The sequence below is a fragment of the Lemur catta genome, chromosome 13, assembly GCF_020740605.2.
Source record: "Lemur catta isolate mLemCat1 chromosome 13, mLemCat1.pri, whole genome shotgun sequence".
NCBI lineage: Eukaryota > Metazoa > Chordata > Mammalia > Primates > Lemuridae > Lemur > Lemur catta.
The window spans coordinates 78,391,134-78,418,757 of NC_059140.1; the positions used below are offsets into that span (position 1 = coordinate 78,391,134).

General features: G+C 40.8%; 1 protein-coding gene across 2 annotated transcripts in view; it reads left to right on the forward strand.

The window, feature by feature from the left end:
- ATP8A2 (ATPase phospholipid transporting 8A2) overlaps positions 1–27,624 on the forward strand; it is a 466,915-nt gene that overhangs the window by 152,859 nt on the left and 286,432 nt on the right. For both annotated transcript variants that reach the window (XM_045567137.1, XM_045567138.1), the window contains exon 24: positions 3,426–3,490. In XM_045567137.1, the coding sequence (XP_045423093.1) occupies positions 3,426–3,490 (65 nt within the window). The remainder of the gene's footprint in view (positions 1–3,425; positions 3,491–27,624) is intronic.

Sequence of the window (27,624 nt, forward strand, 5' to 3'; positions counted from 1 at the left end):
AAGGGCCTGAGGGTCTGCAGGGAAAGGGGACCAGGCAGGAGGTTCTGAGGACCAGTCGCTCCTGGGTCCTCTGGATGGTGAAGGACTCTGGAACCCACCTGATGTAACCTAAGACACCATCTTTTGTCACCTGTTGGTGAAGTTTGCTGGTGTTTGCTGGACCAGATTCTCTGAAAATATTTAGACCCAACAGCATGCTCACTGAGGGTTGGCACCATGTTGAATCCCAATGATGGGTATTTCGGTTGATGTGATCTCAGGATACGTGGTTAGTTAGGATGAATTGTTCCTCCTGACCCATTCAAAAACGTCTCTAGAAATCTGGGTTTGGATATCTTTGGCACTGGTTGAGAGATCCTAGAGATTTGGTTTGGTAATATTTTCTAGTGTGAAGTAGTATTTTATTGTCTTAAAATCAAGTCCTGCTCTAAGTACCATAAACTATGTAATATTTTGCTTACTTTGAATGTTAATTACACTCAGGTAGTAGAAAGACTAAACCCTTTTGTAGTGTGCTGTTAACTTCAGCTGTAGTAAAAAGTGAAATCCCAGCGGTTCTCCGCTCAGTCATTTTATGGCCATCTTGTTAGATTGCGAGATTAAAGAACTGCACCTCAATTTACAAGTGTGGATTGACATTCCATGCCTGGCTCTTCTCCAAGAGTTGATCTCATTTTATCCAAAAACATTAGAAATCAAGCACACCAAACTTGGATTGACACAATTTAATTTGCTACATTAGCTAAGTCACAATTAGCTGGGTTTAACTTCCGTGATCTGTCTAGTGCATGTGCTCTGTGTGACAATTCTCTAAGCAAAATCTTCCTTCAATATCCAAATTAAAGAAAAACAACAACAAAAAAGCCCTTAACATGTTTCTTCTCAGAAGTCTTTAGTTTTGTATATTTATATTCATGAAAGTGTCAGTAGTGTTTTGGATTTTCCTCCCTGTGCCATAGCTAGAAAAAAAGACTTAAGAGTTTTTCCATAATATCTTTGTGTAGCTTCAGTTGTCAAATGGCATTTTGCTTAAACTCAAAAATATAAAGCAGCAAGCTAGGGCTTAAAAATTACAGCCTGCTTCTGCAGCTGTTGTTCAAATAAAAAACTACCAGTAAATCCTTTTGCATTAGTTATACTAAATTTGTAACAGTCTACATTGCATGAAGTTGCTGGGAGTCTCTGGGGATGAAGAAAGAATAAGCCTAACATAGAGGGAAATGATTAAAGTTGCAATATCCCCTTTGCAAGTGAAAATAAAACGTAGACCTCCCTTCTGGACCTAATCTAAGAACTTATAGGAAGGAAGAAAAGCATTTGTAAAATTTTAATGGGAAACAAAGAGTTTGATTATTCTAGTCTTACCAGGCAGAGCTTTTAATGGCATTCTGAGAGAGTCTCACTCTTATCCGTCACTATTGTTAAAGGACAGACTTGAACTAGTTTGAAAATGTGTAGAAAATTGTTTGTTTCCTCTCCCCTTTTATTTTTTCAGAGATATAAGAGGTATTTACCCATATGGTATTATGATTTTAAATTATTCAGTTTGTTTTAGTCTTAAAAACAGTATGTAGTGGTTTTAACAAGAGAAATAATCTTATTCCCTTGAGATAACTTCAGTTAACAAGCCTGGACTGTACCTTTTTTGATATTTCTTTTTAAAAAAATAACATTTGGATTAAAAGCCATAATTTTTATGCTTTAAACTTTGTGCTCTGTGGGTGCAGTGGCGCAAGCCTGTAATCTCAGTGACTCGGGAGTCTGAGGCAGGAGGATCACTTGAGTCCAGGAGTTCAAGGCTGCAGTGAGCTATGATTGCACCACTGCACTCCAGCCTGGGCAACAGAGAGAGACTCTGTCTCTTAAAACAGAAAAAAGAAAACAAAACTGGTGCTCTGAGGTGCTTTACAAAATATTCCAGATGACAGCCGTTTGTGAATGATATACTTTGTACATTCTAAAACAAGCAAAAATATTGCCTCCTCTCCTGCAAGAAAAAAAAAAAAAGGTTTTTCTGGGTCTTAATTTTTGTCTGTCTTGACGTCATTTTGTGCCTGTTATTAGGATTTCTTAAAGATGAAAAGAGAACTTGTGGAATAGCACTGAGCCCATGAACGCAGTTCTGTTTCTTGTCCGTCAGTTAAATGCCTGTCTCCTTTTCTAGTTACGTACGGCATCTGTGGCGGGGATGTTTTGGTTCTGGGAGCAGAAGCCAGGCTTCCCTTTGCTTTAAGAACAGTATTGGTTAAGGCCCTTCCTTGAGATTGTCACGTACTTGCTTGAAGGTTGAAATTCTATGTGCTAACGATTTATTTCATTTTTCTATAATTATTGATCCACTCTCTTAAGTGGCTGAGAAAAAACTGGTTGTGAGGGCCAATTTTCTAGGGGAAAGGATGGTTTTCTTGTCTTTTCTCAATGAGATAAATTGAGACGGGGGTTGGTGAGAAGCACATGGGCACTGAGAGGACGCAGGGTGGTGGGAAAGACAGCTCAGTGCCCTGGGGGACACTGCGGGGCTTCGCGGTTGCTGCAGCCTCCTCCCGACGGCGTGCGCATTGGCCTGGCAGAGTCGGAGAGGCTCTCGGCTTGGTCTGTGCGTGGTCAAAGCCCAAGTAGGAAAGAGCTACTTGGGGGGAAAGTATTAGATTGGTGCAAAAGTAATTGCAGTTTTAGCACTGTTGAAATTTACCGTTTGGTATTGAAATACATTCCTAAATAAATGTGGTTATGTTATACATCAGTTTAATGTGCATTTAAAATTCACGGTCCTAAACCACAATTACCACAACTTAATATTAATAGAAAGGAATCTCTTTTAACCTATAGAGATAACTTTATTTAAAAATGAGATGGAAATTATTGATAAGAATTAGGAATACTTTTGTTCCAAACAAACCTTTTAAAAAGAAACAAAAAACCCCCTTAGGTTTAATTTTTGAAATGGCCATTACTTTGAATTTTTGGCAGGAAAAGTGACTCTGTCAATGTACAATAGACATTTTTATAAGGAAAGGTGGGATCTTGATATTCCAACAGGCACGTTTTTGCTGATTTAGGAGCATAATTAGGTTCCATTTGTCTTCCTAAAGTGTTTGATGTTACTTTAGATAATCTAAGGCTTATCCTAATGTTATACAAGGATAATAAGGATAAAGAAAAATCCACAGAAAATTAACAAGTATTTATTTCAGCCTTTAGTTATAATGACATTCCCAACCAATTCTATTCAAGCTGTCTGCAGGAATCAAAATCAATTTAACATGACTCTCCCTACCTCTCTTCCTCTCTACGAACCCAAGGGCTTACAGTGGTAATAAGGTACAATAGCTGTAAGAAGGAAGGCTGAACTTAAATAACAATTGAAAACTGAGCTCACAGGAGGAATGATAAAGTCACCTGTGTTGTCTCTTCCCATTCTTTAGGGTATTCCTGCCGATTGGTATCACAGAACATGGCCCTTATCCTACTGAAGGAGGATTCTTTGGATGTAAGTAGTTTTCAAAAGTTGCATTTGATATAACTGTATTGAATTCCGTATTTGTTTATACTATGATCAACAATCAGAGTTTATGTTTTGCTAAGAACAATTGTAAAATGACTCTGTGTTTATTTTCTGTTTGTGTTTTTGAACAGACGTCAGAAGGCCTTATCTTTAAGCATCAAAATAGTGAGCTTAGACTGTTGTCCCATGATGATACTTTATTTTACTCTCCTAAAATTGTGCATTCAAAATGGGATAGTTTTAATCTGGTTTGGCTTTACTCATTAAATATGAAGCATGAATGGGATCTATTATAATTTACATTGAGTGGTGATGGTTAACGCTAGGTTACTATGGAGACTTGTAGGATTTTCTCTCTAGGACAGACCTTAAAATAAAGCTAATACTCAAGTGTTAAAGAGTTGTTTACATTTATATATTAATAGGGTACATATGCACTTAATTCTCCAACATTCCCAATGTCACCAGCTCTTGGAGAATTGAACAACATGGTTCTGTGAGTATTTTATAGACATGTACCCCACCCCCCATCATGGCCTAAAGTCCCTGATGAGACCAGGGGTGGGGAAGGAGCTTATTTGAGGGTAACCAGTGACCTGTGAAGTGGCTTGATATGAAAATACGAGCTGAACAGTGAGACTCTGTTTGTCAGGACATCTAACAAGGGCCTCCTGACTGACAGGCACCCGTAGCCACCCTTCCAGGCAGGAGATTTAAATGCCAGTGCTAGGAGCAGATGGCAAGGCTGGTTGCATTTTTAAGGGAGGAGATACCGTGCAGAGGTTATTACACTTGCACACTGGGGAGGCCATAAATGTTACCGTGACACCAAGACCCTTTGGCCCGTAGTCCTGTGGGTGTGCAGGGCGCCACTGGCAGCATCCCACCCTGTGTCTGGTGTGCGCGCTCCAGGATTCGCCAGTGGGCCTCTTCTCCTGTTTCGCGTGGTTGCCTGCAAGAAGCCCAGCATCCCTGGTCACGCCTCGTCTCCCGGACTCTGCTTCTCACACGCCCTGGAGGGATGAGGAGACCTCCCCTCCACTCAAGCGTTTGTTCCAGGCTCCCCAGCACTCCCTACCGGGCTTGTCTTAATTTTTCTCTATAGAACTTTTCATCACTGGAAATACTCTGTGTGTGTGTGTGTGTGTGTGTGTGTGTGTGTGTGTAAACTGTGGTGAAATACACCTTTTAAGTATACAGGTCAGTGGTGTTAAGAGTATTCATATTGTTGTGCAGCCATCACCACCCTCTGTCCACAGAACTCTTTGTCTTCCCAAAGCAAACCTCTGTCCCCCTTAAACAGCAGTTCCCCAACCCCTTCTCCCTCCAGCCCCTGGCAGCCATTCTACTTCCTCTCTCTATGAATCTGACAACTCTGGGTACCTCATATGAGTGGAATGATACAGTATACAAATACAGATTTTTAGAGATCACTTATTTCACTTAGCAGAATGTCTTCAAGGGTCATCATGTTGTAGTGTGTGCCAGAATGTCCTTCCTTTTGGGGGCTGAATAATATTCCATTGCATGGACATACATACATTTTGTTGATCTACTCATCTGTCAGTGGACACTTGAGTGGCTTCTAACTTGTGGCTATTGCGAATAGTGCTTCTGTGAACAAGACCCTGCTTTTAATTATTGGGGGATATACACCCAGAAGTAGAGTTGCTAGGTCATATGGTAATTTTGTGTTTTACTTTTTGAGGAACTGCCAAACTGTCTTCCTCAGTAGCTGCACAATTTTACGCTTCTACCAATGGTGGACAAGGGTTATAATTCCTCCACATTCTTGCCAACACTTGTTTTTTTCTGTTTTTGTGGTTTTTTTTTTTTTTTTTGTTTTGGTTTTTAATAGTTGCCATCCTGATACATTTGAGAATAATATCTCATCGGGGTTTTGATTTGCTTTTTCCTATTGATGAGTGACGTTGAACATCTTTATACATGCTTATTGGTCATTTGCACGTCTTCTTTGAAGAAATGTCTGTTCAGTCCTTTGCCCATTTTTAAATCAGGTTTGTTTGTTTTTGGCTCTTGTAAAATACTTTATATTTTGTTGTCTCCCTCTAGTTTCTCAGAATGTATGGTCCATGGATAAAAATCTGATTTGCACCAATCAGAAAAGTGAACTGAGGGTGACAAAAGTATAAGCAGAAGCTGTGATGATACAGCGTCGTTGGGCATGTGTGCTGGTTCCCGCTCTTCTCCAGCTACTTGATGAGTTAAAACAATGATCAGATCTGACAAATTAAAAAATTTCAAAATTACCCACATGGCTGTTATCATAACCATGAATCTTATGCTAAATGTATATGATATCTTAAAATATTATCTATGGTAATATGAAATGACAGGACTTAGTGAGACTTTAAGAACTAAGAATCCCACTTCTGCTGCTGCCCAGGAGACTTCAGGAGTCACTGCCAACATCCCAGCTTCTCTACCACCCAGGAAGCTGGGACAAGATAGCAGAATGTGGAATGCATCCCCTGTAGGAAAAGGAGTAGCTCTGTCTCCTCTCTTGTTGATAGAATTGGTCCAGAATCCTAATAATAAGGGAGTCTCTGAAACATGACTTTAAGCCTTCCAGTCCCTGTAATATAGGGGAAAACACGGAAGAAAATGGAAATAGAAAGTGGGAGTGAAGCAGTAAACAGCACCTAGCACTGGCTCATCAGGCAGGAGGTGGGAATCAGGACACAGAATACTACAGAGGCTCACTGATGTGGCTGAATCTATAAAAGTTAGGCCTTTAACATTCAATAAATTCTGTACAGTACTTTGTAATGACAGGTAGAATGACCATGAGCATCCTGTGGACCACACACAAATTGACTATTTTGCTTCTGTTGTTCTCATGACAAAGAACTTGACAGTTGTCAGGCGTAAAGGTGATGAAGGATGCATAGTGGGTAGGAGAACAGGCTCTGGGACGCCCCATGGGGTTGAACTCCTGCTCTCTGCCTTTGTCTGACAATAAATTCTCATAGTAAGTCAGAGTTACTATTTATTTTCAGTTTTTATTTTACAAAAGCCCAGTTTTCCTATTTGATCTTGTCTCTGCTGACAGGTGGCTCCATGGTTAGCTATCTAAAGTATGTCTAAAATACGTCAGCACATGAACACACACATAGGCACAGACATACTGCCGTTACTTGTTGCTTCAAGATGAAGGGGATGTTTTCATGTGTGATATGATGAGGGCTTTCTTTGGGTGTGGAGAGAACACTTTGAAAAGCTATGTTTAGAAATGCTTATGTTGTTTTGTGATTTTTATCGCAGAAAATGTGGGTCCCATAATTTAGCCAGAAAGCTACCCAGCCCCTCCCATGACAAATGCTCACACCTGTTGAGTGCTTATCCGTGAGTGCCCAGCACTTTGCATGAGACACCTCTCTTAACCCTCCCAGCAACTCTTAAAGGCCAAGAAACGTTCTTTTGTCAAGGCTGTTATTAAAATATTTGTTTGAAAATTTACGTTTTTTCCTACCATCCTTAGAATAAATTCCTGATAATGTTTACCTACTTAGTAAGATCACTTTTTAACTAAACATGTTTATCAACATGCCTTTATGAAGGCAGTAAGATTGTGGTGTGCTAGAAATGTTGCTTGAGCAAGTTTCCCTTCATTTATTTTTAGGCACGTTCAATATTACTTTTAATCTATCAAAGATACTTATATTTTAAGGCAGAGAGACTGTCATAAAGTATGTTTTCTTACGGGTCAGTAATAAATGTTATTGAGTGATGCACGCAGGATTTGGGAACTTGGCTGGCCGGCAGGGGAGAGGTGGCTGTGTCGTGTGGTTAGGGAAATGCTCTCTAATATGGTGATCTTTGAGCAGACTTGCAGGGGGCAGCTAGGAGGCTATCTGTGTAGGAGACTGCACATCCCACTTTGCCTGTGACAATCTCAGTTTGCACCTGTTGTCCTGGTATCATTTTAGGAGTGCCCCCTTTCATTCCCCAGAGTGCCTGGTTTGGAGGGTAAAATTATATCATCAGCCTGTGTGTGGAGGCATCGTGTTTCAGGCAGAGATGGTCAGCACGTGCAAAGGCCCGAGGCTGATGCCTCCTATCGTATTTAAGCAGCATATGGCTGGAGTGGAACAGATGACAAAGAGAGTAGCAGAGGGAGCCAGAAAAATAGCCAGGACTCTGTCCTCTAGCCATGCTGCGTGTGGGTCCATTGAGATGAAGTCTGAGGAATAATTATGGGATTTAGCAAGGTGAAGGTCACGGATGACCTTGTTGGAAGCTGTGTGGGGACGCTGGCTAGAGTGGGTTCAAGGGACTGGGTGGTGGAGAACTGGAGAAACGAGGACATTTTCAGTGAGTTTTGCTGAAACTTAGGTGTTAGGTTAGCATGGTAGTCAGTTTCCATATCCTGATGAGCAAATTAATGGGTAACTTTATTCTTCCATAGTGTATAATAAACCATGATTTTAAAAATAGCTCAACCAATAAAGTAATATTCCTTTAACATTTTATGTTTAATTGAATGTGGTGGATATTTGTTACTGATAGTCTTGAAGTAATTGGTTGAATCAGTTGGAATCTTAAACTTAACATACTGTACGATTCTTTATATAATCTGATCATACCTTTGTTTAAGCTTTTCACAAAGCAGAGATGGGTAGTATTCCTTTGTTCTACCGTAGCTACCTAGTAAATCATTTTTACTCAATGGCTTTCTTTATAGATATTTTGTGTCGGCGGAATCCAGCTTTTGGGGAGGGTGAACTCAGAAGTCTTTGTCCACCATTAGTGCTAATGGTACTCATGAAAGCCCCCAAATCAGAGAGAGTCAGGCATCCACAACCTGCCAGGGAGCCTGACAACTCTCGACTTACCACTGATGGGTTTCTCAGTGAAGAAAATCGGCAATTACATGGTATATCACAAGGGCATATCATGAAAAATGTTTAATGTCCACAATGACGGCAGTCGTTAGGCTGAGATAACAGCCTACTTTGCTGTGACAATGGAGCCAAGGTATTGTAAGAGGAGAATCATTATACAAAGGCTAAAGCCTGTCGGGTTCCTTCATCAGTGAAGTTTATTCTGTGTTCAAGTTCGAAGCTCTGTTGTTCCTATATAAGGTAACTTACGTAGACCTGGACATGTTATTTGGAATGACTTCCAAGATGTATCTAAGACGGAGCCTTTGATATAGTTCACCTGATTAATGGGACTGTAGACATCAAGCTTTGTTCTGAGAATAATTTAGATCTTCTGGCAATATAATAGTTTTAAACCTTATTTACTCCCTTTTTAAAATTACCCAATCCGTTTAATGTTGAAAAAATAGATACCATGGCACTCTAGCCTGGGCAACAGAGCAAGATTCTATCTCAAAAATAAATAAATAAATAAACAAATAAATAAAAAGAAAAATAAGTTTTCTGAGTAGACTTCCACTACCCAGAGAACTACAATTAAAAATTTGGCTAAATCTAAGAACTATCTTATGGGGCAAGTAGAAGCATATAGTTTATGTATATTTAGCTCTTTTCATTCAATAAAAATACAATAACTGTGTGTATATACATACATATGTATGTGTATATATACATAGCCATTTTTTAAAATAGAATTACAATAGATATTATTGTCAACCTAGTTTTTTCTCTCTTAGCTGGAATTCTATCTCAAGATCAACAGATATGTGGCTACAGCCCCATTTTAAAGAACTGCATAGATTCTATTATGTGTGTTTCTCTGATTTATTTAAGTCCTTATTTATTATTGGACACTGAGGTTGTTTCTAACCTTTCATGTCTAGGAACATATCTTATTTTGTTTTCTGCTGTTTATTTTCTTAGAATAAATTCCTAGAAGGCTCCTAGGTCAAGAGACATATACCTTCTTGAAGGAAGGCTACCTATATGCATTTGCACACATACACACACGTATGTACATGTATATTCACATACTCCTTGCCTTCCAGGTAAGTTCTGCCAACTAAACTGCAGTTTATTTGCAGGTGAACAAAAAGAGCTTACCACAGTTCTGGACAGGTAATATAAATGTCGGAACTGTGAGTATTTTCTCAGTATTGTATGTGGAGTTAAAATCCTCTGAATTGAGATATATTAATATGTTCTAAATTTGAGGCCGTTATAGCAAAACTGAACTCTAATTGGAGGCTGCATAGCTTCTAACCTGAAACACTGATGCATTTCCCGTCCGTGTAGGTCTTTTCTGCTTTTCCCATTTGGCGTGCTATGCTAGGTGAACCATGAAAGGTAGGAGCCGTTGCTCATTCTGCTTCTGTTTGGATGACTATTTTCTTCTAAATCTTTCAGTATGAGAACAATCTTAATTGTATAATTTAAGAACATGTTTAAGAAGAATAATTCATTGGCAGATAAAAACCAAAGCTTACTGTGTACGTTGGAAAGTGATTGTTATCCCTTAGAGATTAACCATGTTCTGCTTTCAATAGGGAAGTTCTCGACTTACTAAGTTACCCCAGTGTCCTTCATCCAGCTTAACGGTCTAGTTCTTCTACTTAAATTTAAATTATAAACCTACTGGAAAGTATTTTGTTCCAACTGAGCATATTCATTTGGCCTTAACATTACTTCATTCTGGATACTTTTCCACCTTTATTACCAGGAGTTTAATTTTAAAAACAGTGTGAAACAAAATGATCACTATGTTTAAAAAAAACCCACATTTTTAATGAAGGGTTAGTGAGAAGTGAAGGTGTTTTTCTGTGCTATTACAATAGTTGCTAGCCATATGTGATTATTAATCACTTAAAACATAACTAGCTTGGTTGAGGAACTATCAAACTTAATTTAAATTTTAATAGCCACATGTGGCTAGTGGCTACCGTATTGACAGCTCAGTGTAGATGATTTTCAGTCGCCTAGGGCAGGGGTCAGCACACTCTGGCCAGTAGGCCAAATCCAGCTTACCACCTGCTTTTGTAAATAAAGTTTTGCTGAAACACAGCCGTGCACATTTGCTGATTTATTGTCAATGATCACTTTAATGCTACAATGGCGGAGTTAAGTACAAATGCTCCTTGACTTATGATGGGTGCGCATCCTGATAAACCCATTGTAAGTCAGAAATACCATGGGTTGAAAATGCATTTAATACTCCAATAAAGCCATCATAAAGTCTGAAAATTGTAAACTGAACTACAGGGTTTTTTCTTATTGTTGTTTTGGTTTTGGTATTTTTGAGGCAGGGTCTTATTCTGTTGCCCAGGCTGGAGTGCAGTGGGATCATTGTAGCTCACTGCAATCTCAAACTCCTGGGCTCAAGTGATCCTCCTGCCTCAGCCTCCCGAGTAGCTGGGGCTACAGGCAAGTGCCACCAGGCCCGGCTAATCTTTTTAGAGCTACAGATTTTACACAACCTTTAATCCTCTTATTGCACTGTAAATCTTGCAGAGGTGGATATAGCTATATTTTGTTAACCAAACTTATTTGACCATTGACTTTGTTTTTGAGTGGGTTAACTCCTGTGATAAAGAACATAGATTTAGAAACTCTGCTTTTAAAAATAGCTTTCCTTTTGATAGATGATGGTAAAATAAAAAGCATATGAAAGAATGCTCAGACTAATGAAATAGTGAAATGCATCGTCTTAGCTTGTTTTGTGTCGCTATGAAGGAATACTTGAGGCTGGGTAATTTATAAAGAGAAAAAGGTTTATTTAGCTCACAGTTCTGCAGGCCATGCAAGAAGCATGGCACCTGCCTCTGCTTGGCTTCTGGCTAGGGCTTTCATGCTGCATCACAACATGGTGGGGAAGGTGGGAGGAAAGGCAGGCACGTGGGAAGAGGAACCAAACCCCAGGGCCATCCTGGCTTTAAAACAACCCATTCTCAGGAACTGATCTGTTGCCCTGAGAACCAGTTCAGCCTCCCACTCACCACCACAGGTAGGGCACCAAGCTATTCATGAGGGATCCACCCCCATGACCCAAACACTGCGAGACCCCACCTCCCAGCACTGCCACATGGGGATCAAGTTTCAATATGAGATTTGGTGGGGGACAAACAAACTATATCCAAACCGTAACATGCATGTTTAGTTTCTGAGTTTATATTAAATCAACAGATATTTGAGCACTTTTAGTGGTTCAGGCAGTTTGCCAGAGTTGTAGACGTAGCATAAGTGAGCGCATAGTCTCTGTTACCAAGTCTGTTTGAGCTAAGCAGTAGCCATGAAATCTTGACTATACATTTATTAAGGTTTTTCTGTGTGACAGTCCCCACAGAGGAAAAGTGTAAGGTACTAAGGATACATAATTAGGGTAAGGGTTGCAAACTTTTCCTGTAAAGGACCAGATGGCACATATTTTGGGCTTTGTGTGCCATGTGCACTAGGTCACAACTACTCAGTTCTCCCATTGTAATTAGAAAGCAGCTGCAGATGATACACACACACACACACACACACACACGCATCACACGTACACACGTGTGTGATTATGCCAATGTACATATCTAATTTTCTGCACTCACGTTCTTCTCAAATGTTTTCTAAAAATGACTATGAGTCATAAAATATTAACAGAATTTTAGAGAATTGGTTGTCATTTAGCTCATGTTCTGTTAGTGCAATGCATTTGTCCATGATTAAAAAAAAAGATGATTATAAAAATCTTGTACTCTTGAATTTTTTTTTTTAGAGGTGTGGTCTCACCATGTTGCCCAGGCTGGTTTCCAACTCCTGGTCTCAAGCCTCTCTCGACCTCCCAAAATGCTGGGATTAGAGGCATGAACCACTGTGCCCGGCCTCTTAGAAAATTAAAAACTACACTTAAAAATAATCCAGGTGTCAAAGAGAAAATCACACTGGAAATTAGAAAATACTTAGGAGTGAATGATTAAGAAATGCTTTTGCATCAAGGTTATGAGATATTAATGCCCTGAAGAGGGAAATTTTTGTAGCCTCACTGATTACATTACAAAGAAAAAGCTTAAAATTAATGAACTATGGATACAATATAAGATGTTAGTAAAAGACCAAGGGAAGAGCAACAAAACAATAAGTAGATTTTCAAAAGAGCTCATGAGATAAGCCATAAGCAAGCTGGTCAAGGACAAAAAAGTAAAAATAAATATTTTTTGGAATGATTAAAGAGAAATAGCTATAGGTAAAGCAGAGTAATTAGAATAATATAAAGGTACAAAGAAGAATTTTGTGTATTAGAATAATATGAGGGTACAAAGAAGAACTTCATGTAAGCAAATTTGAAGCTTAGAGGAAAATAACCTAGGGAGAGTGTATAACTTTCAGGATCAGACTTGAAATGGAAAAGGGGAACAGATCTATAACCATTAAAGAAGTGGTATCGTTGCTTGTAATTTTTCCTATAACGAGAACACCAGAAACCCCTGTGATGTGAGAATATCGTTTTGTCAACCATTAAAAGAACAAATAATTCCAGTTTTATGCAAAATCTTTCTGAAAATAGGAAAACAGTCAGCACTTTTCAGTGTCATTTGATGGTACTATAACCTTCAAACCCCAAACCAGTAGGTGCAGAGTGATAAAAAAAATGCAGCCCAATTTCAGCTGTGAACTGAGAGAAAATTCTTTAATGAAAGTTTCGCAAACCAAGTCCAATAATGAAAAAAAAAAATACACTGTAGTTGAGTTGGGTCTAATTCTAGGAATATAAGCATGTGTTTTCTTTGGAAAAGTCTATCAATATACTTCACCTCATTAACAGATAAAAGAGAAAACCATACAATCATCTTATTAGTTGCAGAAAAAAAAAACACTACCAAAAATTTGGTACTCATTTATTGCGAACCACTACCACCAACAAGCGTTTAGTGCTGGGATAGGAGTGGATGCTCTTGAACTGATAAGGTCCCTCAGCCCTCATCTTTCACGGGGAGGTGATGGAGGTTCCTTTTACAGTTGAGGATGAAGAGGCATGTTCCTTGCAGGCAGGCCTCTTAACCGTGTGCTGGAGGTGCGGGCTGCAGCATGACAAGGTCAGGAAATGAGCTAAAATTCACGAGAAATAAAATGGGAGAGATACAGCTGTAATTGGTAATATGACAGTACAATGTCTACATAGAAGATGCATGAGAATCAACAGATGAATCACTATAAATAGGAATTAAGACAGGGTGCTAGATATTTTTTAAAAGAAACAAAATATTACAGATTGTCGAACTCCCTTTGTTCTACTTGTCGCATTACCTTCAAGAAATCCACTGTCCTGGTTTTATGCTTTTCGCATACATACGTTTGTGTCCATTATAAGCTCTATATAAACTCATTTGGGATTTTTCCTTTTTATGTTAGTGAGATCATACCTTATGTATCTTTGTGCAGCTTGCTTTTTTCACTTGTTTTCATTTATTATTTTTTTCCACTTATTCCATGTGGATGCATTAGCTCTCGTTAGTTGCTGTACAGTATTTAAAACTTGGTGAGAGGCATTTTGGATTGTTTTCCATTTTTTATATTTTCACGAGTGTTGCTGAAAACATTTCATGTCTCCTTGTGTAAATATGTAGGAATTTCTCAGGTGTGTGCCTAGAAACAGAAATTGAGCCCCTCCATAGGTGCATCTTCAAGGCTACTAGATTTCTATCCAACGGGCATATCAATTTCACTTCCTCCAGAGGGAACAGGCATGTGTGCAGACGCTCAGTCCTTAATATAACAGGGAAAAGGACACATCCAGGTTGTCTGCTATCTGCCTGCATCCCCTTTTAGTGAAACTTACTCATACTGCTTCCTCGTGACTTGGAAGAAGAGTTTGCCACAGGTAACTACAACCCGATTTACTGCATGGTCTGCTGGGGCCGGTGTGAAGAATTACGTTATCAATATTTGAAACTATTTCCGCTTTAAGAATCTTGGACTCAATATGCCCTGCGTTCCTTTATGGTAGCCGGCCTTTTTTTTTTCTTTGTGGGTGAAGTGGTTCCTGGAGCACCCCTTCTGTCCCAGACACAGGAACATGAATCCTCCCCTTATTTCTATTCTTTAGTGACCACTGGATGAAAATGAATGTAAAGAGTGGTATTTGATAGAGCTGAGCAGGTCAGATTCTCCAAGTCTCTAATAGTTTCCTGTCTGGGGGATCTAGAGAGAAGATGATGCTTCTGGGATGCTTCGCTGTGGGAACATTTATTTTCTGTTTCTGACTCATGGGTACCAGGGGATCACCTTTTGTTCCTTTAGAAAAACATGAGCAAAATCTGATAGGCTGGATGAGGTCATAGGGTACAAATTGTTGCGGCGGACTGGTGCATGTGGCTCCCATCGAGCATAATAACAGGCCTTTGACATGTGTGGCAGCTGCTGCTGGAGTCTGCAGTCAGGATCTGGGCTGGGGAGTGGTGCATGTGTAATTTAAGCAATAACATAGAGATTACATATGTAATTGAAAATGATTTTGCAGAATAAAACTGAAGTCTGGTATATCTTGAAAGGGAAATTATTACAGACATGCAAATAGCTGACTGTACAGTTTAATTATAGTTTTAGTAGCAGACAGGACTCAACTGATAAATCTCCATAAGGAGATTCAGGGAGGACCAAAAATTCTGCTGCATTTGTATGGAAATAACAAAGGCTGTGATGCCAAACTGAGTGTAAACTTGGTTCATTTCCTTAAAGTTAATTGTTTTGACCATAATTATATGGGGAGTTATTATGTAATGGCCATATATAATTTTTTTGTCATTGTCTAATAGATTAATTTGAAAGTCTTTTATTTGTGATTTATGTGGCATTTACAGAAAAGTTAGATTTTAGTTTTAGGAGTTGATTATGTCTCAGTTTATTCAAATTTTGGGGTTTGCTGTTCCACTGAATCCATGATCAGTATTCACTATGTCATTTCTCTCTGTTGAGAAATGAGAACATAGTTTCATGAGTAGGTAATGATTTGAAGAGTTTGGCAGAATTAAAACTAAAAACTGATTTATGTGACACAACTCTTAGGTACAGAGACGAGGACTAGATGTTTGCCTTGCTCACCCGATACTTGCTTGGTGTTCCCTTGACTTTGCTGTTTATTGTGGCCTTATTTCTGAATTCCTTGAATTTGTTAATTTTTGAGTTTCATCATGAAATTTATAGAATTACATAGATCTAAAATGTTTTTCCACGGTTTTTCTTCATTACTGCAGAATTGGAAAAATTCAAGCAGTTCTGGAGAGACTATTTTAAGAAACATCCCCTTTTCCTTCATTTTTCCTTTGAGTTTCCCCTTAGCAATCTTGATATCTACACTTAGACTACACATAGTGGGTAAGAACTACTAGGCATAGGGAGAGGGTTCCTCGCTATTTTTGCAAGATCTTAACTGGTGATGTGATGTACCTGCTGCCAAATGGTGCATTGTTTATATTAGCTAACTTTTGCAAACCCATGTATTATGAGCTTAGACACTATAGAAATTACTGATCTGTAAATTATGCACAAGTTCCAAACATGTAAGCATGTTATATTCCTGAGGTCAGTGTTAGAATTCAGAAAGACCATATAAGCATGGATAAATACTTAGGTGGCAATTTGAAAGATTTCTCAGTATCCTCAAGAACATAAGATATTGATGGCATAAGTCTTATGTTTTATTTCACTTAAATTTCTGGTTTTGCTTTCTCTTGGTACATGATATAAGTGATATTACTGTACAACTTCTGAGCCTTCAGTTACTTTTTTAAAGTTGAAATAGAATGGGGAGGTCCAAGGCAACTGGACCAGAATTGGTTAGGAGCATGGTATAGTCTGGTTACTTGTACCCTCCAAATCTCATGTTGAAATTCCATCCCCAGCCTTGGAGGTGGGGCCAGGTGGGAAGTGTTTGGGGCACTGGGGGCAGATCCCTCAGGAATGGCTTGGTGCACTCGAGAGATAATGAGTAAGCTCTCGCTTTGTTGGTTCACGCAAGAGCTGGTTTAAAGGAGCCTGGCACCTCCTTTCTCCCTGCCCCTTCTCTCATCATGCGACAACCTGCTCCCCCTTTACCTTCTGCCCTGACTGGAAGCTCCCTGAAGCCCTCACCAGAAGCAGGTGCTGGTGCCAGGCTTCTTGTACAGCCTGTGGAACCGTGAGCCAAGTAAACCTCTTTTCTTTATAAATTACCCGGTGTCAGGTATTTCCTTCACAGCTACACAGAAAGGACTAATAGAGAGCACACGCGTGGGTAAGTGAGAGGTGATCTGAGTAGGACGAGCTAAGGAATCCCTGTGTGGAGCAGGTGGGAAGGGGAGCTGTGGAAAAGATACTGGCATAGATGGCTCTTTGTGCAGGGTATTGTCACTGCCCCCAGACTGCCTTGTCGCTGTCAGGAAAGAATTGTCGCCTTGAGGCAGAGGGTGCTGGAATGGGTGCCGGGCCTGGGGGAGCACACAGCCGGCCCTCTGTATGGGTGGAACGTTGGCGCCTTGTGTTTGTCTTAGTGAGGACCGATGTTTAGGATACTTGAAAACAATCTCATTAGGAAATTTGTCTGTTTTAAGCTCTTCAGCAATGAAGAATTGTATTAATGGAAGTAAAAATTTATTAAAAAAAGAAACCAAACCATGTCTTTCTTTTAAGCTTCTAGTAATAGTTAAATTGTCCTTTTTCAGCAGGATCCTGAGATTTCACGCTGCTGGGAGGAAGCTGGTGCCCAGTGGTAGTTAGCAGGTGCCTGAGGACTTTTCAGGGACACGTGGAATAGCGTACTCCCTGGGCTACATCCACATGCATTTTATTAGCTTGTTGGATGATAGAAAAGAGCTTTCTCAGTCAGCTTCTTAGCATTGAAATGAAAAGAACTCCCAGTTCTCTGAACAGTAACAGTCTGATTAGAAACCTGAACTTGGATTTCAGTTTTCCAGTAGTGGTGGGCTAGGTTACCTTGACCTACCCTCCTGCTGAAAATTAGTAAGACTGTTGAATAAAATATTTAAAAATATATTTTTAAAGGCATTGAAGAGAAGATAGGATAATAAGGGTAAACTTGAAGGGAGAGCACAAATCTAGAGAGAGGTGGAGGAACCCCACAAGGTGAAGCACTTTGTGCTGAGGGTACTTGCTGACAGGAGCTTTTCAGGGGTTGGGGGACAGGCTGCAGCCTAGGGCTGTGGTCCCCAACCCTGGTCCTCAGACCGGTACTGGTCTGTGGCCTGTTAGGAACCGGGCTGCACAGCAGGAGGTGAGTAGCAGGTGAGGGAGCGAAGCTTCGTATGTATTTACAGCCGCTCCCCGTCACTCTCAGCACCGCATAAGCTCCGCCTCCTTTTCCACGTAACTAGTTGACACAGCCTTTCAGGACCCGGGCTGTGGACTTTTCTCTCCTTTGCTGGTCTGTACGAGTCAATATGGCATTGAAAACTTTGGAAGAGATGGTGAATGAAGTCAAGGGGCTGGAGTTCCTTGATCCCCTACCGATAGCTTGTGGTTTATAAATACAGAAGAGGAAAAGGAGACAAATTGGGAGGAAATTAAATTACAGAAACTGCCCCAGGTTGATTGAGTTATAACCTTAACTCTGTAATTTTTATAACTATACGCAAGTGCTTTGCCTTTTTTTAAATTTCACCTCAGTGTAATTTTTATTTTGCACAGTTGTTAGGTGACCCAGTTAACCTTGATAAGATACTTAATTTAATGTTAAGTAGTCTTTCTGTACATTTTTAGTGGCACCTATACTGTACTGTATGAAGGTGAACAATATACTTCCCAAGCACAAATTATAGTATTTCTCAAAATTATGTGTTCTAAAGGTGGTTGAGGTATGTATGAAATTAGGTGTTTATCAAGCTAATGGTTTGCTATTAGTTGGGTAAGTACAAGTTGTGCGAATTACACTTGCCCAAGGGTGGTCTTGTCTCTGAGCTGCTTTTCAGAATAACAGTTTATCCAAATAAAGTGATCAGTACAATTTTCCTGATGACCAGCCCTAGCGTTTTTCACTTCTGTTTCAGCTCCTGTAAGTTTGGCAAGGATATCGTTTTAAAAGAAATTTCTTCCATCTGCAGTACCGTGTTCCTTCTGTCATACTTGAATCAGCTGAGATCTGTAAGGCTTTTACATATAAAGTGCCTCTAAATACACTAAAAGTTTTTTTTTTTTTTTTAATGGCATAAGGAAAACTTCATAGCAACCATGAGTTGTGCATGATCAGTTTTATGTGGTCGCATTTTGGGGGACTGCAGTAGGCAACAGTAGGCGATGAGAAAATACACGTTTAGTGGTGGAAGGAGAAAGATCGGTTGTGGATGTCAGGACTGTCCTTGCCTCAACATGTAGAGGACTGGAGACTGTCTTCATTAGGAGTGACACTTGGGTTTAAGTCCAGTAATCTAGAGATGTGAGAAATGTTATTTAATAAGAGAAAGCCCTTTACTTTGTCAGATCCCTTTTTGAGGAAGAACAAATGCGGTCTTTGAAGACGTTCAGTGTTTAGGAAAGGGTGCAGAAATGTAGTAGTACAAATACGCCTTAAAACAAACAGCCCTTTACAGCCAGAGCTTCCATGCAGTGTGAAGTAATTGTCTAAAATTACAAGTGCTACTATAATGATTGAACTCTAGCTGCTAATTGAGCCTTCAGGTTTAAAAATACACAGGCCTCAGCAATTCAAAGATTATTAAATTACACCTTCATGTGGGAACCAGCATCAGTGTGTTGGAGGAGTAAGTAGTGAAGGCTACGGGGAGGCAGGGAGGGGGTGTCTCCTTACAGCTTTGCCACTGCGGAGCCCCATGGGTTTCTGCTCCCTCCCAAGGCAGGAGATTTTGCTAACACTTCATTCCACAGGATGTTTAAAAAGTGGAGGTCTCTTGCATCACTTGACTGTTATTTTGAGTTTTGTGTTGATCTCTGAATAACTAGAAATTAAATAAAATTACTTACAAACCAAAAGGCATGCATTGGTGTATAACTCAGTTATTTTTGTTTAACCCTCACAAGAGGCTACGATGTGACTGGCTGTGTCTCCATGTTACAGATGGGTATATTAGGCTCAGAAGTGACTTATCAGAGGTCACACAACTAAGTAGAATTGCTGAGATTATGTCTCCTGGCTCTGAAGCAGGTTTTTTCACTGTGTCTTAGCTGTTCTAATGTTTCAAATGTTTTACAGTCAAAATTGAATCTAACGTGATTTTGATTTGCCATTCCAGAGTGAGAAAATGAGTATTGGATGTTCATTGAACAAGCTGTTTATTCTTTGATTCATCACATTTACTGAGCACCTGCTGGGTGCTAGGCACAATTTTTGGCAACTAGGGATATACAGTTAGAAAAGACCTAGAAAGGTTCCCGTCATAGTCCTTTTTCAGTTGCTGTAGCTAAATACCTCAGGCTGGGTAATTTATAAAGAAATGAAGTTTATTTAGCTCACAGTTCTGTGGACTGGGAAGTCCAAGTGCATGGCACCAGCATCTGGAGAGAGCCTTGTTGCTGCATCATACCATGGTGGAGGGCATTGTGTGGCAAGAGCACGGGAGAGTGCGTGTCAGCTCAGGTCTCTCTTTCTCTTATTTTAAAGCTGCCAGTCCTGTCATGGAGGCCCCACCCTGATGACCTTATCCAATCCTAATTACCTCCCAAAGGCCCCCCCTCCAATCAACATATGAATTTGAGGATTAAGTTTCCAACACAAGAAATTTAGGGAACACATTTAAACTATAGCAATCCCTTAAGTAGGACTCAGAGTTTAATTTGGGGAGGTAGACAAATAGATGAGTCAAACACAAGTGCCTTGAAGAATAAGTAAGAGGGTGGTGTGTTAAGGAGTGGCTGGCGGTGGGTAAAAGAGGGCAGCTTTCGCTAGAGTGGTCAAGAGAGTGCTCTGTGAGAAGGTCCTTTTGGCCTGACACCCAAGGAGGATGAGAGGGTGCCAAGGGAGGAGCATGCTGGACAGAGGAGATAGCAAATGCAACCCCCCAAGGTGGGTCCCTGGTGGGGCACACAGGAGCTGGGGTGGCAGGGCCTAGTGAGCACAGTGTGCCCAGTGAGGTCAAGAAGCAGGCAAAGGCAGGCCCTTCCTGATCCGGAACATCGCTGCCTCTGAGCCTGCTAGTGCGGCTGTGACAAAGCACCGTGTGTATTGGCGGGGTTGGATTCCTCTGAGGGCTGTGAGGGAGAGCCTGTTCCAGTCCTCTCTTCTGGGCTCTGATGGCCTCTGGCGTTCCTTGACTTACAGCTGGCTGTGTTCTCCCCTGTCTCCATGTCGTTTTCCCCTGTGCGTGACTTTTTATAAGGACTGTTGTCACGTTTAACTAGGGTCTACCTTAGTGATTTCATCTTCACTTGATTACCTCTGCAAAGACACTGTCTACAAATAAGGTCACATTCTGAGTTGTGGGGGTGAGGATCCTACAGATCTTTTATTGTGGGACATCATTCAATTCACAGCATTGCCTGTTGGCTGACAGCTTAGTGTGAACATTGCAGTGCCAGCATCCTAAGCCCTGGTTTGGTACCTGGTGATCATCTCTCTTGCAGGAGGGCATGATAGGTCACCTGCTAGACAAATAGGTCTGTTAGTCACCATCCTTTTGACTCTTCCGTCATGTTTATCCTCTGACTATCTGTCATCTTCGTTAGACCATAGTCTCCTTGAAGACAGGGATCAAACCAGCTTTGGGAGGAATAATAGAATAGCAAATCATAGAACTGAAATGTATAAAGCTTTAAAAACATTTTAAAATTAATGCCAGTTAAAACATTATAACAAAGGAATGGGTTATATTAGGTCTATTTTGTTGGTATAAAAGATGAAAAAATGATTTTCTTTAATCATTTAACCTTGTTGATAGTCTTCATAAATTTCTTCCCTCTAATCTTCTTGATTAATAGTCTTTCATTTTTGAAATAATACCTCGAAGTATAAGTATCTTTATTTTATTTGGTATTTGAAGAGTTGCCAAATATTTTGCAGCAGGGGAGATGATGCATATACGATCTGTAGCAATTTGCTGTAGCTTTTGGAGAGACTGTTTTATTTGAAGGAGATGGTGTAAGCTACGTGGCAGGGCCCATCAGAATGTCATCTTTCATTCTCTCTCTCTGCTCAGTGGTCACCGCACCCCCTCCCACCGCCATCTGCCTTTCGGCTCCATCAGACCAGCGTGGCTTCTGTTTCCAGCGTCAAACCCCTGACCTCAAATGAAGAAATGCCAGTGTAACATACAGTGTAAATTGTTCTGCTTTACATGAACTTTATACTAATATTTTTATTATTTTGATATTTGAGAGAGAACTTAAGATGTGGGGAAAGGGGTAATATAATATTGTAGTTCACATGGCAGCCACAGTGTAATTTTATGGCAAAATCCATGAAGTATTTATAGTACTGAAAGCTTTGTGTTGGCAATTTCTTTCAAGGAAAGCAATTCTTATTATTCTGTCATAGACACGCACGCCACCCTCATGCTGTTTAAGATACTTTTTCTTCGTGCCTCCCCTCCCCCAAGCAGGGGACTCAGAGGGAAAAGCAGGCCTAGGATTTTGTGTGCTTACTTCTAATGTTTTATTTCTAAGTGAATTGAGACCATATGGTCACATAAATCCAAAGCTAGGTGGTTCAGGGATTTAATTTTGTGGCCTTGAAGTGATTCTAATTTTGCTTGCAATTAGTTGGAAATAATGCGTCCATAGAACAATTTATAACTCACACAGACCCACTGGCCAAAAAGCCCACTCCAGGTACTGTCGTGTGTCCAAGAGAAGTGGCAGCGTTGATCTCCATAGAGATGACTAATCAGTTGAGACTAAGCCCTTTCCCTTTTTTGTGAGACAACATTTATTTGTTGTGACACTAATTTCACTGTGTCAATTTTCCCTGCCAACATGCCCTGCCTTAATCCTCATTTCACATGCATCGCTGTTCTGCCCTTGTTGAGACTTGGCTTGAGGCTAACAATATTAAGTGGCAGAGCTGTGGTTTGCTAAATGCAACTCGCTGATGCTCATGTGCTCTTATGAATAGAAAGGTCTTCCAAATATTTCCTTGAGGGAATGGTTGGTTCTACAGGAAATCTCGAGACAGCCCTTATGTTGATACATGTAAAATATGCTTCTTAATAATACATGTTGGTGATAATCAGATAAATGGAATGTCGACTGAGAACCTGAGCAGGTTCATTGGCTAATGAACTCGGTGTTTTATTCTCCCTTCCTACTCTGGACAAACCAAAGGCAACTGCATCATATATTGGGGGGAAAAACAAACCCTTAGAGTCCTATTTCTCTTCCTTCATTTTAATTTACAAGAGCACTAACTGCTGCTGGGACTGACTGGCGTATTTTCTGGGGATTAAGTCTGGTTCAAAGGCCTTTGGCTGTGCCTGAGGCCATAGGCTTCAGTGTGAAATAAATGCCGGGTGCCTCTATTGTCATAGCTTAATTACAGTATTTGCATCTTGAGCTGTTGACTGTGGGCTTTCTAGGACTTGGATAGTGCTAAGTGGGGTTTGCTTTTCCAGTTTCTGACCCAGCAAACAACCTTTCCCAGATCATTGTTAAATAATAAAAACCCATACCCGTGGTTTTGTAGGAAGAAAACCTCATCTTCAGAGGTGACCACAGCACCGTCCAGTAGGACTTCTGCAGTGGCAACGCCTCTGTGCCGTCCAGAATGGCACCTCCAGGCAACATGGCTAGTGCACTTGAGGGACTGGATTTTTAATTTTATTTAGATGTAATTAACCACATGCAGCCAGTAGCTACCATATTGGATGAGGTAGATTGAGAATTTTTTTCAAAGACCAAAGACAGTTCTTACCTGATGATATGTAATAAATTTAATGTACTTAGGTCTACTCCAGTATAAATTTATATTTTTGGTCCTAAGTTGATTTGAGAAGAAGCTTATGTTTTTGAAGTCATATAAACTTTATTCAACATCATTTTGCCAAGTGCTGGTAATGATTATATTTATTCTGAAAGGAAATGTTTGCTGCTTATGTGGAAAAGAGTAATTTGGTGAGTTCCTACTTCATTCATAAGCTGGAGAGGACAAATCCTGTGCCCATACCAGGCACTGGCCTTTCTCAGTGGGTGCTAATTCCCGTTCAGTGACCCAGGGAGCATCATCACAGTGTTTTGCAGGGGTATTTTGCAAATGCTGCTACCACCAACGTAGCTATCACACCCCCATTCTTTCAGCTCTCTGTAGACTGAGATAAAGGAAAAGCCAGAATGTTTTTCCTACCTTCACTCACTCAGATATAATACCTCTGGCACCAGATGTGTGGGGAACTTTCTCTGTACACGAACCAACCAGTTTTCTAGCAGTGGACACTGAGTGTTCTGCGATTTAACTCAATTCTGACACTACCTGCCTGGAGTTAGAGTCAGATCCCAAGGTTAAGAGCTCGGTCCCACAAGTCTGCCCTACTTCACATGCCAGTGGCAAGCTCCAGGTTGTGGCCTGTGCTTCTGACTGATGACCCCCCCACACCCTTGGATTTGATTAATTTGCTGGAGTGGCTCACAGAACTCAGGGAAACACTTGACTCACGTTTGCAAGTTTGTTATAAAACATATGACAGAGGGTCTAGATGAAGAGATGTGTGGGGCAAGGTATGTGGGAAGGGCGTAGAGCTGCCATGCCCTCTTCCACGCACACCGCCCTCCAGGGACCCACGTGTGTTCTGCAGCCTGGAAGCTCCCCCAACCCAGTTTTTTGGGGCTTTTATGGCGACTTCCTTACATAGGCATGTTTGATTAAATCATTGCCCATTGGCCCTCTGCAGAGGTTGGGATGTAGGGCAAAAGTCCCAGCCCTCCAACCATACTTCAGTCTTTCCTGTGACCAGCCCCCATCCTGAAGCTACCTAGGGTCCCCAGCCACCAGTTGTCTTAGTAGCAGGCAGAAGACACTCCTCACTCTGGAGATTCCGAGGGTTTTACGGGCTCTGTGCCAGGAAATGGGGATGAAGACTGAATATCTATTTCACAATATCACACATTCTCACACACCTCCTCTGATTTTTGCCCCAAAGCTCCTATTTTTCACCTGGTGCCACCTTAATTTACCTGGTTGGCTTCTGCAGGCTGTGGATGAAATCACAGCACGAGTAGCTCACTGGGTAGGGTGGGCAGCCCTGCAGGGAGTACCTCTAATTTGGTGATGATTCGGAGGAGGAGCCAGAGTCTGTGTCTTCAGTGGTGTGGGTACCTTTTAATTCTCCAACTCAACTGGGAGCTGCCCTTTTCCATAGCAGAAGCTCTGCTCTGCCCACCCCACCCCCCAAGTCTGCCGTCATGTCGCGGGGAGGAGGCTCCTGGGAGGCACTCTCAGAGCCGCACAGTCTGTGCACTACTGGTGGTTTGGTTCTGCTTTTGTACCTAAGCGACAGGCTGTTACTCAAGTAAACCTACTGAGTCATGGATGCAGATTTAGTATCTGAAAGTGTTTGACCGACCGATGCCCAGAATATTGAAAAAGAAGGTTTTGGTGTTTCGTTTTGCTTAGCCTCTCCTTAGTCCCCATTAGCAAAGAAAAATGAAGTTAGATTTCTCTTGAGCGTGGTGATATCCTTTAAAAGAACCTTTAGAGATACAGAGACAGATCTGGCCAAGCGTGCTTTGCTTTATAGTCATGATGTCGCTACTCCAAGTGTGCACACCAGGTAGGTAACTCCCCGTTCAGAATGGCATGTGCAGAAATTTCCTCCCTCCCGGAGTGTCTACTGTCTGTTTCACATGTGCTGCTGGTGAGCAAGTCTGCTTCTAAGGTGATTCATCGTACAGCATGGTTTGTAGGACAGTACAGCATGGTTTGTAGGACAGTACGGGTGGAAAATTTACATCATCAGGCTCTGAACAATTTATTTGAATTCCAAAGAGAGGGAGAGAGAGCAAGAGAGTGCCTGAGAGTGCCTGTGAGAAGATCACCTCTTTGTCTTTTTAGAAATCTTGTATGTGGGCATTAAACTTAAGAGTTTCTTACTGTGCGCTTTCAGTGACATGAGGAAAATAATCATAATGACAATAACGATGATGACGTAGTCGTAGCCACTTTCTGTAATGTTGTCTGTGGGAAAGTCCTGCATCTCAGAAATTTAGGTGTGGGAAGAGTTGAATGCAACGTAACATGACCAAAATCAAGATCATAGGAAAATAAAGATTACCTCACAAATACCTTTTGTTGCTAGAAAAAAACCCTGAATATTAAGAGTTACAGAGAAAAAACCGAACCTTAATGCTGTATCTAAAAATTTACTGAAAATTTCATGAGAAAATGTATGAATTTAAAGTAGATGAACTCGGTCAAGGTTGACCAGACACTAGCAGTTTCTACTTTCAGTTAGCAGCTGTTTCAGGAGACGGGGTCTCAAAGTGAGTTGTCAGAAGAGCCGTCAGATTTTCTAGCAGGACGGAAGCTACAATTGGGAATTGTGCTCCTGACTGAGTCGGCATCAAATAAATTGGACCCATGAATATTAATAATTTCTTAAAAGTAAATACACAGTAAGTCTAAATCACTAGCCTTTAAAATGGTGACATGATGCTCTAACTGCAGTAAGTACTTATGGTACTCATCAGTCCCATAAAGTGCTCATTCAGAAATAAAATTCTAATGTGTCATAAACTCAACCCAAAACTAAGCTATAAAAAATTCAAATTCAAAATTTAACGAGTAATAGTTTGTCTTAGGTTTGAGTGATATCTTAAGGGTCTGCTAGGATGTTTGAACTGATGAAGTTTTCTTTTAAATTCTCCTTTACCAAAAATAGTGGCATTGAAAATAAGTCCAGGTATCCGGGTTTGTCCCTGCCATCGCCTCATGCAGTTGCATTGTATTTTATTTTTTTAAATGAAAAGTGAATGAAAGAAGACCTATACCAAGCATTTCTTCCATTTGCCTCCTCTAAATATGTTCAAGTTTGTTCAAAATTACAATTTTAACTCCTTGGTCTGTGAAAGCATAGGCCTCCCCAGAAGGAGTTAAGGACTGTGAAGGCTTAACCTTGTTGACACTTGCCGCAGTGTTTAGCAATAGTTTGGAAGCCATAAAAACAATTACCAGATCATTAGCAAGCAGGCTTTTTTTTTTTTTTGGAAACTCTGCAAAGTATCTCCTGAAATTGCTCTGAGGGCTGAGGGATACTCCTTCTAATTTTAAAAAGTAAAGGAGCAAAACTAGGGGGGAAAATGAATTTGCATTCTTGCATGGGTGCTATTTCGGTGCCACCAGTTTGTGTCAAGCTCCTACTGTGTGCCAGGGGCTTTGCCCTGTGCTGGGGATATGAGACCAGAGTCCTCACGTGCATGGAGCTCCGTTTCAGGAAGGATGACCCACACAACATTTTAAAAGTGAAAACTCATAAACAGGCATAGAGACCTTTGTGGAAATAAAGGGGAGTATTAGAACAGGAGCGTGCTAAAATTGGGGAAGGTTAAGTCTGAAAAATGAATTTGAGAGAAAGCACGTGGGGAAAAATGAGACATGAAAAACCATTTCTTAAGGGAAATTGCTGTAGTGTGGGCAAGGTTCTGCTAAATATTTGTGCTGCAGGCTTGTCAGTAAGTGTTCAGGTGAGAGTTAATCGTGGCTAAGTGAGTTTGAGGATGTGACATCTCGAACTCCCTTTTTGGAGATTCTCAAATCACATAACCATATTAAAGTCTCAGAGATATCCTCCTGCCAAGAAACCCACTTAAATCGGCTTATTGCAGGGTTTTCCAGAGTCAGTTGAGCATGGAATCCTTGTAATACTCCGTGGAGCGACTTCTGTTACACCGCGTGGGGGCCGCTGTCTGCTGGAGGCATCAGAGCGGCTGGAAAGCTTGGCTGGGGCCGGGTGGTGGGAAACCTTACAGGCCACATTCCAGCTCTGAATTTTTCCTCTGTGTAAAAATTTTAGTGTCTTCACATCCCCTATCGGAAACGGAATTGCTGTAATTACAGTGAGGCTCTCTGCCTTGGAGAGACATGAAAGGAAGAGCTGGACTCTTATCCTCAAGGGGCTCCCAAGCTTAATGGGGAGACTGAAACTCAAACTATCATGATGCGGAAGATAATTGTTTTAAACGGAGCTTTTGCAGAGTGCCTTGCACACAAGGACAGTGGGCTCCCTCCCGTTCTGTTCTGTGGGGGTTCAGTGAAACTGCAAGTCTGGTTTGCATGCCTGGAGGATGGACCAGGAAGGATGGAGGAGGGAGTGG